The sequence below is a fragment of the Lipotes vexillifer genome, unplaced genomic scaffold, assembly GCF_000442215.2.
Source record: "Lipotes vexillifer unplaced genomic scaffold, Lipotes_vexillifer_v1.1 scaffold779, whole genome shotgun sequence".
Taxonomy (NCBI): Eukaryota; Metazoa; Chordata; class Mammalia; order Artiodactyla; family Lipotidae; genus Lipotes; species Lipotes vexillifer.
Window position 1 is genome coordinate 10,940 of NW_006788448.1, and position 14,801 is coordinate 25,740.

General features: G+C 44.9%; 1 protein-coding gene and 1 non-coding gene across 2 annotated transcripts in view; one reads left to right on the forward strand and one right to left on the reverse strand.

Moving 5' to 3' along the window:
- The window catches only part of F2RL1 (F2R like trypsin receptor 1), an 11,089-nt gene extending 2,352 nt beyond the window's left edge, over nucleotides 1–8,737 (reverse strand). The window contains exon 1 of the mRNA XM_007461596.1: nucleotides 8,580–8,737. Coding sequence (XP_007461658.1) covers nucleotides 8,580–8,661 — 82 coding nt within the window. The 5' untranslated portion in view covers nucleotides 8,662–8,737. The remainder of the gene's footprint in view (nucleotides 1–8,579) is intronic.
- Nucleotides 8,738–11,117: 2,380 nt separating this feature from the next.
- Nucleotides 11,118–11,190, forward strand: TRNAE-CUC (transfer RNA glutamic acid (anticodon CUC)). Its single transcript has one exon. It is a non-coding gene; the product is annotated as a tRNA-Glu (tRNA).
- The last annotated feature ends 3,611 nt before the right edge of the window (nucleotides 11,191–14,801 follow it).

The window sequence follows — 14,801 nt, forward strand, 5'->3', positions numbered from 1 at the left end:
TCACTTCCCTTAAGGCTTCCCTACTAAGAAGTGACCGTGATGAGGGTGGGTGGAGGATGAAAGGGTGTAGAGATCAATACTTCACTTCTCATTTAGCAGAGTGGGTGGCCCCCCAAAAGAGATGTCCATGTCCTAACCCCTAGAATCTGTGATCCTTACCTTATTTAGAAAAAAGGTCTTTGTAGATGCCATTAGGATCTTGAGATGGGAAGATCATCATGGATTATCCAGGTGGGCCCTAAGTCCAATGACAATTGTCTTTATAAGAGAAAGGAAGAGGGAGATTTGAGAGAGAAGGAAGACAGAAAGGAGAAAGCAATGTGAAAATGGAGGTGGAGATTGGAGTAAAGCCAAGGAACAAGCTAAGGAATGCCAAGGAATACTAACAGCCACCAGTAGCTGGAGGAGGCATGGAACGGAGTCTCCCCTAGAGCCTTGAGGGGCGCCCACACTTTGATTTCCGACTCTTGACCTCCAGAAATGTGAGAAAATACGTTCTAATGAACTGAAAACAACAGCTTGTGGCAATTTGTTACGGCAGACACAGGAAGTTAGTACACTTAGGACAGACTCATCTCTTCTTCCAATTTCTTTTATAAATTTTTCAAAAGAGCATGATTATTTTTAAATTTAAAAAATAAAATAGGGCTTCCCTGGTGGCGCAGTGGTTGAGAGTCCGCCTGCCGATGCAGGGGACATGGGTTCGTGCCCCGGTCCGGGAAGATCCCACATGCCGCGGAGCGGCTGGGCCCGTGAGCCATGGCCGCTGAGCCTGCGCGTCCGGAGCCTGTGCTCCGCAACGTGAGAGGCCACAGCAGTGAGAGGCCCGCGTACCGCAAAAAAAATAATAATAAAAATAAAATAAAATAATATCCCTACATATTACAGTGTTCTTCAAAGCTTGACCTTAACCCACAGTAAGAAACGTATTCTATATGGTAACCCAGTTCTGATACATATAACCATAATGGAAAAAAAGTTTCACAAAATAATAATTAGCCTTATTGTGCAGGGTACACTCTAATACTTTCTATTGTATTCTGTTCCGTTCTTATAAAATCCAGTCACCACCTTCCTACATTGATTTCATGACCCACTTACATGTTTTTCACAACCAGTTTAGCAGAGTGACCGATTTTACACACCACAAGAGAATAGTAACGACATATTTATAGACTGGTAATGTCTGGAACTTGCTCCAGGAGTCAAAATGGCAAGAGTCGCCGTGTGTGAGATTACAGGTTTAATTCCAGGACTGTCCTAATTCCTTTATCCTTAATTCCTAATTTCCTTATCTCCATGGTCCCTGGCAGAGCCCTGGACCTAGCACGTGGGGTGGATTGAAAAGCTCAGCTAGCCCTACCGATGAAAAAAAAGGAAGGAGAATCAAGAGCGCAGCTCATGTCTTTAGAGCTCTAGCCTGACCCAGTTAGTACCCAAACCACACAGATGCCGGCAGGGGATTCCAGGAGTACAGCCCTGCAAAATAAAACCACCTCAACACCAACAAGCACCCGCGCTTAATAAGGGTTCATATCGTGTGTCCAGCGTTGCTTTCAACACTTCACGTGTATTAGCTTACTTCACTTTCACAACACCTTATGAGGAGGTACTATTATTAGAGCCGCATTTTCTAGATGCATATACTGAAGCTTGAAAAAACTGAGTAAATTTTCCAAGGCTGAACAGTTGTTAGGTTGGAGAGTCAGGATTCAACCCAAGGCAGTCCGTTTCTAGACTCCCTGGTTCTAACCTCTATATCACACTGAGCCTCGGAGACCGACGTGAGGTTACGCGCTGGAGTCTATTGAGACCAACCTAACCTGTGCGGATTCTACACGTTTGTTCTCAAACAGAAAATTTTAAATGTAAAATTTTACCATTTTAACAGCCCCGCTTTGAACTAACCCCTCCTCTAATAATTTATATATTTAGTTGTATTAATATTAACATGTTCTGGAAGACTTTCAGAGGTGTAAGAGAATCCTATAAATTCTTCATTGGTTTGAAAAGCGGTTACCGGCTCTCCGGAGAGGCAGGTGTGGCAAAGCTGGTGACTGGACAGTGGACTCCTGTTCTGAGGACTCTTCCATTCAGAGAGCTGGGACATCCAGCCCAGAAACAGCCCACCAGAGACCAAGACAATGAGTCAGACTGCGTTTCTGCAGAATGGAGCCACCAAGATTTTCTAATTACCACAAAAAGACTCAATTTTTTCCCTTGGTACCAAAACAAACAAAAAAAATGACATAACTTGCTTTATAAAAGGGAAGAAAATCTAAGCATTGATTGCCCGGAGTTACCCACATCACAAACATGATAACCAGACGTTATTTGCCTCCGAAGGGAGGAAGTACCTATGAAGTAATCTTGCAACAAACGAAAGAACGAACGAACCTTCATCTGAACAAGCCCCTGGATCCAACTGCCAAATTAATAGAAATAAAGGGGACAATAGGACATGTTCAATAACATAAGAATGTCATTAGCAAAATCCAGGCTGTGGAAACTGCTGCAGGATAAGGACCTCATTTCTTCAAAATATAAATCACAAGGCAAAAACCAAGAAAGAGGTGTGGAGGTAGGGCCCATAAATTAAAAGACTTATAAGACAATATTAACCTTATGTAATGTGTGGACCCTGTTTGGATCCTGATTCGAACAAACTATTAATATAGTATTTATGACACTTACGAAACAATTAGAAATATGAACACTGAGTATTTGATTATATTACACAATTTTTGTCAGTGGTTATTATGTGGTGATGTTTGAAAAGGAAATTGCCATCTTTTATGAATACATACTGAAATATTTTAAGATGAAATTATATCTGGATTTATTTCAAAATAACACAAGGAGGGGAACCCTCAGGTGCTGCTGGTGGGAATGTAAAGTGATGCAGTCACTGTGCAAAATAATTTGGCAGTTCCTGAAACGGCTCACCATAGAGTTGCCATATGACCCATCAATTCCTACTCCTAAGTATACACCCAGGACAAATTAAAACACGTGTTCAAACAGAAGCTTATACAGGAATGTTCATAACAGCATTATTCATAAAAGCCCCAAAGCAGATACAACAAAATGTCCATCAGGTGATGAATGGGTAGACAAAATGTGGTATATGCATACAATGGAACATTATTTAGCAATAAAAGGAAATGAAGAACTGATACATGCTACAATACAGATGAACCTTGAAAAGATTATGCTTTTGAAAGAAGTCAGTCACAAAGGAATATGTATTGTATGATTCCATTTATAATAAATGTCCTGAATAGGCAAATCCATAGACAAAAAGTAGATTAGTGGTTGCCAGGAGCTGGGGAATGGGGCAAATTGCGGGGTGATGGCTAAGAGCGGGGGTGGGGGGGGATGTTCTTATGGGGTAATAAAAATATTCTAAAGTTGATTGTGGCACTGGATAGACAACTGTGAATGTTCTAAAGTGCACTGAATTGTAGACTTGGAATAGGTGAATTGTATGGTCTGCAAATTATATCTTAAAGCTGTTAAAGAATAACACAGGAAGGAGGGCAGGAAGGAGGCTGGGGCATCATTATTAAAGCGGAGTGAGAGGTACCTGGGATTCACTGTAATATTCTACTTTCACATGTCTAAAGTTTTCCATAAAAATAAACACATGACAGGTCAGGAAGGTTCATGTAAAGAGAGATAAAAATCTATTTTAAATAAGAGTACTAAAATAGAGGGGAGGCGGGGGGAAGAGCAAGAAATACTACAAAAAGTTAGGGAAGGATTCAAAGAGAGAGAGAGAGAGAAAGACAAATTTCCTGCGAATATTCCAACATACGACCTTGAATGATCTCAATCTGAAATACCAGTCATATTAGCTATGTTCATTGTACCGGTGGCAGAGCACACAAGCAGCACGCTGCTTGGTATAACACTGGTCAGTTCTAACACTGGTAAATGTCAAGATGCTGCTCAAAGTTCCCTGAAGCACTTTCAGCACAGTGCAGACTTCTGCCTCGTACAGCATCCTATCCCAGTCACCCCAACTCACAGAACTTGTCTAGAACTGATGCTATTCCAGCTTCCAACTCTATAACCCATCTGTACACCAGACAAAATCATGTCTATTTTCAAGAGCGAAGATGAAATTAAATGTACATATGAAGTTTAAACACATGTAAAGTTTAAACACACAAAAGCATTCTCCATTTGGGACCTGTAATCAACAATACTTGCCCAAGTACACAAGAATACACACCCACTGATGCTCAAGGCAGCATCCCCCCACCCCAATTACAAACAAACAGGAAGCAACATTCATCAACCACCAGTCCTAATTCACCATATCCTCAGCACAGTCCCTAGCATTAATAGTAGACACTACACTACTTAATAAGCATTGAAATGGAAAGAGTCACAATATGTCTATTGAAAAAAAGCAACTGGCAGAATAATATGCTTCCATCTATATAACAAAATCATAATTTGTTTGTAAATCTGAAGTCTAGAAAAATACCCACTAAACTATAAACAACGGCCATCTCTATCGAGTAAAATGGATGGGGAGGGAAAACTTACTTTTTTTACTTCACACCCCTCTATGTTGTTTGGATTACTTTTTCAAAGGAGTATAAATTGGTACAACCTATTTGGAGGGCAATTTGGCAAAAACATCAAAATTTTCAGTGTGCTTGCCCTACGACTCATCGATTTATTGGTAGGAATTTGTCCTGCACATATACTAGTAAAGTGCACAAAAACACTATGTATAAGAATATTTACTAGAATATTGTTTACCATGGTAAAACAAAAATGTTAGTTTCAATGACCATAGAAAAACAAAAAAGGCTAGTTCAATAATTTATGGCATTTATACAATGAATAATATTCCCTCTACACAAGTATGGACAGAGTTTTTTTATACTGACCATGAATAGATCTACTAGGTTAAAAAAAAAATAACTGCAGGACAGAATGTACATTATGATCCTTCTATTGTTACAAAATACATATATTTCTGCATAGAAAAGTCTGTTGAGAGTGAAGAGGGGAAAGAGGAGGGGATGTTTCGCTTTCTTTTTAATTCTTCTGATTTGTACAATTTTGGGGAAAAAATGCATGGAAAACTTTTAACTTTAAAAACGCTACCTGTTCTTTGTTATATTAAGCATCCTCCTGTGGCGCACCCTCCCAATCAAAGCAAGTACAGAGCAGCTACTTTATTTGTTTAAACTCTCCTCTTGTGTTCTTTCCCCTACTATCCTCCTCACCCCAAATCTTCTTTTGCTCCGACTTTTGGGAGCACAGATCAAAAAAAAATAAAAGCTTCACTTGCTCGGTACCCCTTCTCTAGGTACACTTTAGTCAACTTTCTCGTGTTCTTTCAGGATGAACCGTTTTCCTCTCAACACTTGTCCAGCTAATAAAACCATAAGAAAGACAAACACAGACTTCACTAAAACATTGCCTATCAAGGTTAATTAGTAACTACAAGGCCAGGAAGGCGACCAAACACAAATTTAAAGTCCCATCTTCATTTTCTATGTGTTCTCTCTTATTACAAAACACTCGAAATAGCCCATGTGTCTATCAACAGAGGACCAATTAAAAATTATGATACATCCATTGACAACATTTTAGAGTCATTAAAAATGTTTTACATTTACTGATATGCTACTGATGTTTATATAAACACATACTTGTACAAAAAAAATTTCTCTGTGAATATGTATTTTATGCACTGATGTATGAAAGCAAGAGAAAGGCTAGAAACCAAAATGTTAGCAGTGCTTTGGATACTGAGGGTGATTTAATTAATGCAACCCCTTTTTTGGACTCATTTTTCCTTTACAGTGATCACATACAGCTTGTATAATTAAAAGCCAATTACAAAAAGAACACAAGTTTCAGTCTCCAAAAGAAAAATGGAATGACTGCATTACAGGGGACTTCTCAGGTTCGTGACACGGTGGAAAGAAGTAAGTGCCTGAAAAGAAGCCGACTTAAATGCTGAACTGCCATCAACCACCAGGTCACTCTGGGCAAGTCCCTTCACTTCCTTCTTCATTTGCTATTTACTGAGGTCCTTTAGGGAATGAGACTGTGCTGGACCGTGGTGATGGAGGTGCCGCTAGGGGTCCCTGGCCTCCTGGAGTACGTGATCTGGTGGGGCGACAGATGAAACATATTTACAGAAATAACTATCGATTACTGTTGTGATCAGAAAGAAAGCAGAGGCCTGATGGACAGTTTTCCTTGCCCCTCACTCCTCAATTCAGTGGCCCGTATCTGTAAAATGAGAAGGTTACACTCTAGGCTGAGTTCCCTTCCATAAGGCAGTCTTTTGGGGAAAAACCTTGGAGAAGAAAAATCAAACCTAGGATGTGTCCTGCTGCAAACTGAGGGGCACACCTTAGGGTCGAACCGAAGAGGGTAAGCAAAGACAGGTGCTAAAGGGCAGAAACACTGGTGATGCCCTGTTTCTTAATCAAAATCAATCTAGCTTCAAGTTGTGAGGAAAGCTCCATCTACCTAAAGTCTCGCTGTTACTTAACTGACCCTTTAGGACAGTTACCCTGCAAAGGAGTAAAAATATGTGGAGGAAAAAAAAAAGTGCAATATTAAATACTTCTGGTTAACAAGTAACTTGATTTTTGTTGTTGTTAAAGTAAGTCCCCCTTATACTTCAGGAATCCCCCCAGCTCCAGACCCTCACTTTGTAAACAAGAACAAGCCAGACACTCGGGCAAGCTTCCTATAGGGACCGTTTGAATCATAAAACAGATCAAACATCAACATCCACATATTTTTTTTAAAAAATGTTTGCACAGGGCTTCCCTGGTGGCGCAGTGGTTGGGAGTCCGCCTGCCGATGCAGGGCACGCGGCTTCGTGCCCCGGTCCGGGAGGATCCCGCGTGCCGCGGAGCGGCTGGGCCCGTGAGCCATGGCTGCTGAGCCTGCGTGTCCGGAGCCTGTGCTCCGCAACGGGAGAGGCCACAACAGTGAGAGGCCCGCGTACCGCAAAAAAAAAAAAAAAAAGTTTGCACATACTAAACTTTGCTCCTAAATTTTAAGTTTATAAGTTTAAAACATAAGAGTAAAAGGACATGCGTGCATCACAGTTTCAGTACTTCCTGTAAATAAATGCCTTTATTCTTGTTTTTTTTTAAATTTTAATACATCTTTATTGGAATATAATTGCTTCACAATACTGTGTTAGTTTCTATTGCACAACAAAGAGAATCGGCCATATGCTTACGCATGTCCCCATATCCCCTCCTCTTGAGCCTCCCTCCCACCCTCCCTATCCCACCCCTCTAGGTCATCGCAAAGCACCTAGCCGATCTCCCTGTGCTATGCGGCTGCTTCCCGCCAGACAACTATTTTACATTCGGTAATGCTGTCAATAAAATGTGTACCAGGGGTGCAGTTTCCAAGTATCCACCAAAATACCCTTTGCTGTAACTCCAAAGGGAAAAGAATCACATTCTTCCGTCTAATTCAAATTCACAGTGACTTGCTCTTTTACAATGTCTTTATGAAGAGGATAAAAGTGAGAACCTGCCTTTGCAACAGGTCTGCAAATTTCGCAGGGAAATTAAAACTTCCCTTTCAAGGCTACCCTGGCTGCCCCAAACAGCGGGGCGTCCTTTAGCATCACAGCAGTGCCATACCAGGCTTAACAGTGCCTACGCCCTCGGAGGCCTGCTCAGCCCGGGAGGCTCCACCCTCAGCCGAACTAGTTCGAACACACCCAGGGCAGCACACCCGTGGAACCCCGCTGCGGCGCACAAACTGGCACCTGAGCGCCGCCAGGGACGGCTTTCGTGCTGTTCCCTTCCTGGGGCGGGCAGCCTCCGGCCTACAGACCTGAGCCGCAGCCAGCTAAGGCCAGGGAAACCCAGGGCCGTAAGTTCACTTGGTCGAATGTAAGGCAGGGTCGAAGTTCCATTCATTTAATCCTCCTAACTGGCCTAAACCTCGGGGTGAGCGCTTGTCACCCCAAGAACCCAGCAGGGTCCGGCCCTGACTTCAACACCCCGGCTGTGCCCTGTGCCAGAGGAGCTGCAGGCCCCGGGGGCGTCTTGAACGCCGTGGGCCGACCCCAAAGAGTGGCTTCCAAAAGTTGAAGGAGGCTGCAAAAACCGAGGCAGAAAGTTCCCAGGCCGCGGGCTCCCATCCACGCCACCCCCGCGCTCTGAGCCATCAACTCGCTAACTGCGCGGGTCCCGCAGGACCAGCCCGGAAGAGTCTCAAGGGTGTGCGAAATGTTCCTTAAGGATTTCCGTGTTTGCGAAGAAACCCACCGGGGCCCGAGAGGCTAAGCCCTCTGGGTACTCCGTAGAAGCGAGCACTCCGCTCCCTCCCTTTCCCCTCCGTAGACTTCAGCCTCTCCCGCTTGTCCCAGCTGGTTGCTCCCAGGGCGCAGGGATCCCCCATTCAAAGCCGCCGAGAGGAGGCTGCGGGATGTCGGGAGGAGTTGGCGGCGGCGGCGGCGGCAGAACACCGTTCGCGCGCCTGACCCTCCTCCCCCACCTGCCCATGGTGCCCAGGACCCCCGCTCCTTAGCCGCACGAGCCCTCCTTGGCCAAGTTTCTCACCTAGGACGGTGCGATTGCAGGAGGCAGAGGTCCCCAGCAGGATGACGCCCCCCAGCAGCCACGCCGCGCTCAGGCTTCGCATCCTTCCAGCAGCCCCGACACCCGGCGGGCGGGGAATTCGCCGCCAACGATTCGAAACTCAGAGTCCCACTCGCCGCTAGGAGAAAAAGCCACCCTCCCACCTGCCCCTAATTGGAGCCTCTGCGCACGTATCCCCGGAGCTGGAAAAGTTTCAGTGAAACTCGAGAAGCTCGACGTACCTGCGCGAGGCCACGCCCCGGGGCCGTAACGCAACGCTCGGCTCTGCGGTTCGAAGACCGGGCGTCCCGGCCCCGCCCCCGGCCGCCGCGCCGCACGCTGTGGCCCCGCCTCCGCCGCCCCAGGTGCGCCAGCCGCTAAAGAGCTGTATCGGAATGCAAACGGCTGGAACGCTCAGATCGCAAGGCCGAAAACTACCTTTAACCTTTAATTACTCCTAGGGAGCCAGCCAGTGTTGTCCATCCCCATCCCTCCCCTTTCCTAAATGGCAAAAAGCCAAGACCCGAGCTCGCTGCAGTTATCGTCGGTACTTGGTAGAGACTTCCCAGTGTCGTGGGCACTGTGGGATGAGGGGTGAGTTTCTAATCTGCATTGGCAGGATGAACGTCTGCGGACACCCGCGAACGCAATGGGGAGCAGGAAGGGGTCCCGGCAAACCGGAGTAATCAGGGATCTGGGTTTAGGTTTCCGCTCTGATGTTAACTAGCTGTGACCCCTAGTAATACTCTCACCCCCTTCTAGGCCCCTTTCCCAGTCTGTGAGGTGGTGAGGGAGAAAACATTTGTAACAGCTACTTGAAGTGCCGCGTATAAATGATTTAGGAGCACAGTCTAGATTAATCCCACAACAACCCGCGCAGTAAGTATAACTATTATTACCATTTTACAGTTGAGGAAATAGAACTGAGAAAGGTTGGATAAATTGCCCACAGTCACACAGCTGGTAGACACAGTTTGTAAATGTTCATCACAAGAAAACTTTAGTCTGTGACTTCTGTTTTCTTCTATTTATCACTGCACTACAAATGGTCCCACCAGCGTCTTTTCTGCATTGGGATCCCACAGTCCAAAGAAATATATAAGCAGTATGTACGCCTGTATGTATGTATGCATGCAGAAATATATAAGAGGGGGTGTGGGGAGAAGAAGTGGAGACTGGGGATCGCTGCACAGGTCCTTCATTATATTGGTTATGTCTTTTTACTTGCTTAAAATAAAGTGTACTGTAATTCATTTAAACTCTCGGGTAGCGGAGGAGCAGAGAAGAGAAACGTGAGTGCTGTCCTGAGATCCTGGAAGAGTTAGCATGTAGAAGAGGATTAGACATGTTTTGAGTAGCTCCAGAGAGCAGAACTAGGTAGTAGCCACAGTGGGGGGCTGATTTCAGCTCAATGTAGAAAGAGATTTTTAACAGGGCTTCCTGGGGGAGTTCCCTGGTGGTCCAATGGTTAGGACTCGGCTCTTTCACTTCTGTGGCCCAGGTACAATCCCCCGTGGGGAAACTAAGATCCCGGAAAGCCGCCAGTCATGGCCGTAAACAAACAGCCCCCTGCCTTAAATAAATAAAAATAAATAAATAAATAAAAACAGGGCCCCCTGGTCCCAGTCCTGGGGGCTGCCTGGTGAGGTTAAGGGCCACGTCACTGCAGGGCTTACAGCAAAGGACCAGGGCATCTGTCCTGCAGGTTGGAGAGGGAATTCCCTCCCAGGATCAGGGGTCAGATTGGGTGAGTCCAGGTAGCCTTTTGAGGGGCTTGAGTCCTGGGAGTCCATGATTCTTCCTTGAAGACCAAAGTTTGGTGAGTCAGTTGCCAGTGACCATCATTATTTATTGAACAGCCATAAACTGAATGGCCACCATCTCGGCCCTGTGAGTTTCTAGGATGGAGCTTACCTCTGATAAAGTCCCTGTGTCATGTGTGTGGCCTCTTGCTGGACCTACCATGGGACCAATTAACGAACTAATGGGGGTTCCAGATAATTCAGGCAGACAAAATTGTATAAAATGTCATGTTAGCCAGTTGTTTCAACCATATCCCCAATAAGACATTTCCCCAAATTTACATAAGTGGAGGGTTAGCATTCTGCCTCTTCCCTCTGCCCTGACAGAGCTCACAGGAGCAGGAAAATAAATGGTTGAAAAGGAAGAGAAGCAAATGGCTCTGAACGTGCCAGGAGAGTGGAATAATTGCTCCCTGAATAACAGGAGTGGACTGCTTCCTAACACACACAGACAAGAGGGGCCAGGGAAAGCTGTCCAGTGAATGAGATCATTCTTTTTAACGGGTGCCTTTCAGTAGCCCCATCTCTTAAGAATCTCTCATTGCTATGTCTGGAGTTCTTTTGGAAATGTGGTAAGAGCGTAGCCTTTTAAATTGTATAACCCCGTGGGCAAATTCTGGCCTTCCCCCGTTCCTAACATCTGTGTGACTTGGGAGAAATTACTACTTACCCTCTCGAAGCTTTAAGTTCCTTACCTATAAAATGGAGTCAAGGGAATTTCCTGGTGGTCCAGTGGTTAGGACTCCGCGCTCTCACTGCCGAGGGCCCAGGTTCAATCCCTGGTCAGGGAACTAAGATCCCACAGGCCTCGGGGTGTGAAAAAGAAAAAAAATGGAGTTGATTTTTTTTAGTTGAGATGTGCCTGAGGATAAAACAAACTGTGATTGTGTTTTTGTTTCCTTCCTTTCTCTCAGGAGTCTTCTTTACACCCCCTACCTGCACCTCAGCTCTCAGGATGCTGTGTCCCAGAATCACACCCCTGGGCCCTCTTTTCCTCCCTGGAAAAGTTGCCTTCTAGAAGCATCACCAGGGCCTTCCTCATCCTGGCCAGGAGACAGTTCTCCTGACGGGGATCAGGTCACTCCTGAGGGTCCTTCAATAGGGAAGGTACTCAATCCCAAGACATCCCTTCAATCTTTCCAAGCCTCCATTTCATCAGCTGTTATATGTAACTATTACATCTATAATCTGGGGGTGATAATAGTACCTTTCTTATAGGCTGGTTATGAAGATTCGGTTTGCTAAATGCCCATAAAGTACTTCTTAGCACAGTTCCTCACATATAGTAAATAAGAAATGGTAGCAACTATAGAATGACTGCCCCAAGGGGCAATCTTCCTCCTTCCAGAGAACAATGCATCAACATCCAGCTGTTTTCAACTTCCATTTTTATTAGTATTTTATTGAACAATGCCATGAGTTAATGATCTCAAGAATGCGGTTTCTCCCAGTGGCCTGACTACATTCATTTGAGTCAGCTTGCAGATGTTTTCTTGTGACTTTGGGAGTAGAGTATTTGCTTTTTTAGATTTTGACTCCTTTGCCCTGAAGGGCTGGGGGTGTTTTATGGCTCTGTGGAACAGAACAGAGAAATAACCACAGGCAATTCCAGACAGTCTGGCTTTCAGGGATTGGGAACTTTGTGCAGTTTCTCACCCTCTACAGCTCTAAGGAAAATAAAGTAGGAACTGGGGGAGGCCAGACCCTGAGGGAAAAGCCATTTCATTCAATCATTCCTACAGTCATTTATCAAACTCATCAAACTCTTTCTGGAGAAACAAAGACGTAGTCCCTGCACTCTTGGGTCCCAATCAAATATAGATGGAGGAAATGTGACATTCATTTACTCACTCTGGACAAGGTTAGGAATGACCTTCACGTGGTAAATCCTTTGATCAGTTCTCAGTCTTCCCGTTACTCAGCCCGACTGTGGAATTTGGCATAATTGACCAGACTCTCCCTTCTTGAATGCTATGTTCACCTGGCTTCCTGGACCACTCTTGTCCTGCTTCTCCTGTCTCCCTGGCAACTCAGAAGGGGTTGGTTCTTTTCTGGTTCTCATTTACCGTCCTCAGTTCTACACTCTAGGGTGCCTGTGGGTTTGTCCTTGGACTGCTTTTCAATATATGCTCATTTCATTTGGTCATCTAATCCAATCCCGTGTTTTTTTGTTTTGGTTTGGTTTTTTTTTTCCGGTACGGGGGCCTCTCACTGTCGTGGCCTCTCCCGTTGCGGAGCACAGGCTCCGGACGCGCAGGCTCAGCGGCCATGGCTCACGGGCCCAGCCGCTCCGCGGCACGTGGGATCCTCCCAGACCGGGGCACGAACCCGTGTCCCGTGCATCGGCAGGCGGACTCTCAACCACTGCGCCACCAGGGAAGCCCTAATCCTGTGGTTTTAAATACCGTATTTATGCTGACAACTTCCAAATTTGTATTTCTATCCCAGATTTCTCCTTTCCAGACACAACATATCCATTCAGCTACTTAACATCTCCACTTAGACATGACTGTAGGCATATCAAGCATAAGTTCAAAACTACATTTCTGACCCACCCTGCCCATCTCGTAGTCTTCCCATCTCCTTAAATTGCAATTCCATCCCTCCAGTTGCTCAGATCAAAAATCTTGGAGTCATCTGTGACTTCTTTCTCTTATATTCCACATCTGATCCATCAGCGAATCCTCCCCTGAAAATATATCCAAAATACCACCCTGGTTCAAGTTACCATTATCTTTCGCCTAGATTATTGCAATAGCCTTGTGACTTGTCTCTCTCCTTTTACCCATAAGCCTCTACGCAGTCTTCTCTCAACATGGCGGTCAGACTGAACCTGTTAAGCTGTGGGTCAGTTCAGGTAACTTCCTCACTTAAAATACTGAAATAGCTCCCCACTTCCCTCCGCATAGAAGCCAAAGCCTGTCAAAGGCTTACACACGCTGCCCTCCCCCACCTCCCAGACGCAACCCCCTTGACTTCATCTTTTCTGTTCCCCTCACTCATTCTGCTCCAGCCACACACACACCCTTGCCGTACCTTTGTCTGGAAGGCTTTTCCCTCGAACACCTACATAGTTTCAGTCTTCACTTCCTTCAGGTTTTTGCTAAAATGCTATCTTCCCAGTGGGGCCTTCTAAGAAGACCTTATTTAAAATTATACTCCCATTTTATACTCTCCATCCTCCCTCTATGTTTTATTTTCCTCCATGGCATGGACTGCCAGATTGATATTCTACATATATTTATTTATTATCTAGTTCCTCCACTGCAATGTAAGCTCCATGAGTACAGAGCTTTTTGGTTTTTTGGTTTTTTACTTTGTGGCATTTTTTAAAGTATTTAGAGAGTAACAGTATCTAGCACTGGCAACTGCCTCTGATATACTTATCTCTATAAGGTCTTAAATGTTATTATTTAAGTCCCAGTTTAAATCACTTTTCTCTGTGTGTTTTCTTATATTTTTTTATATAAATTTTATTTATTATCTAAGTCCCAGTTTAAATCACTTTTCTTTTTATGTGTGTGTGTGTTTTCTTGTGTTTTTTTTTTTTTTTAATAAATTTTATTTATTTTATTTTTGGCTGCACTGGGTCTTTGTTCCTGCGTGTGGGCTTTCCTCTGGTTGCAGCAAGCAGGGGCTACTCTTTGTTGCGATGCACAGGCTTCTCATTGCAGTGGCTTCTCTTGTTGCAGAGTACGGGCTCTAGGTGCACAGGCTTCAGTAGTCATGGCATGCGGGCTCAGTAGTTATGGCTCGCGGGCTCTACAGTGCAGGCCCAGTAGTTGTGGCGCACGGGCTTAGTTGCTCCGCGGCATGTGGGATCTTCCTGGACCAGGGCTCGAACCTGTGGCTCCTGCATTGGCAGGTGGATTCTTAACCACTGCGCCACCACAGAAGCCCTAAATCACTTCTCTTAAAATGCAGAAAGGCAAATGTCTAAAGCACTGCAAAAGCCAACCTATAAAATGTAGAGGACAGATATTTTTATCTGTTTTGTCCACTGCTGTGTTCTCAGTGCTAGAACAATGCCTAGTACATAGAACGAGCTCAACAAGTACTTGTGAATGAATTAATTCTTACATATTGTACACCTACTTTCACTCACTCTGCTAGAAGCCAGGATTACAAAGGTCCGTATCTTTACCTCCATCATGTCATTGGTCAAATGTGAAGAGCAATGCGTAAGTCAAGTACTGAGGGAGAGGAGTCAGTGAGTGAAGCATCTTTGAAGGGCTACGCACACACGGAGAAAGGATGACTCTTACCTGGGGGAATCAGAAAAGGCTTCCTGAAGGAGGCCGCATCTGACGAGGGCTTTGAAGGATGAATAGTTTGCCGGGTGATAAATAAATCTCCAGATAAATCTCCAAATCTTAGTTGCTTCACTGAAATAGATGTTTCT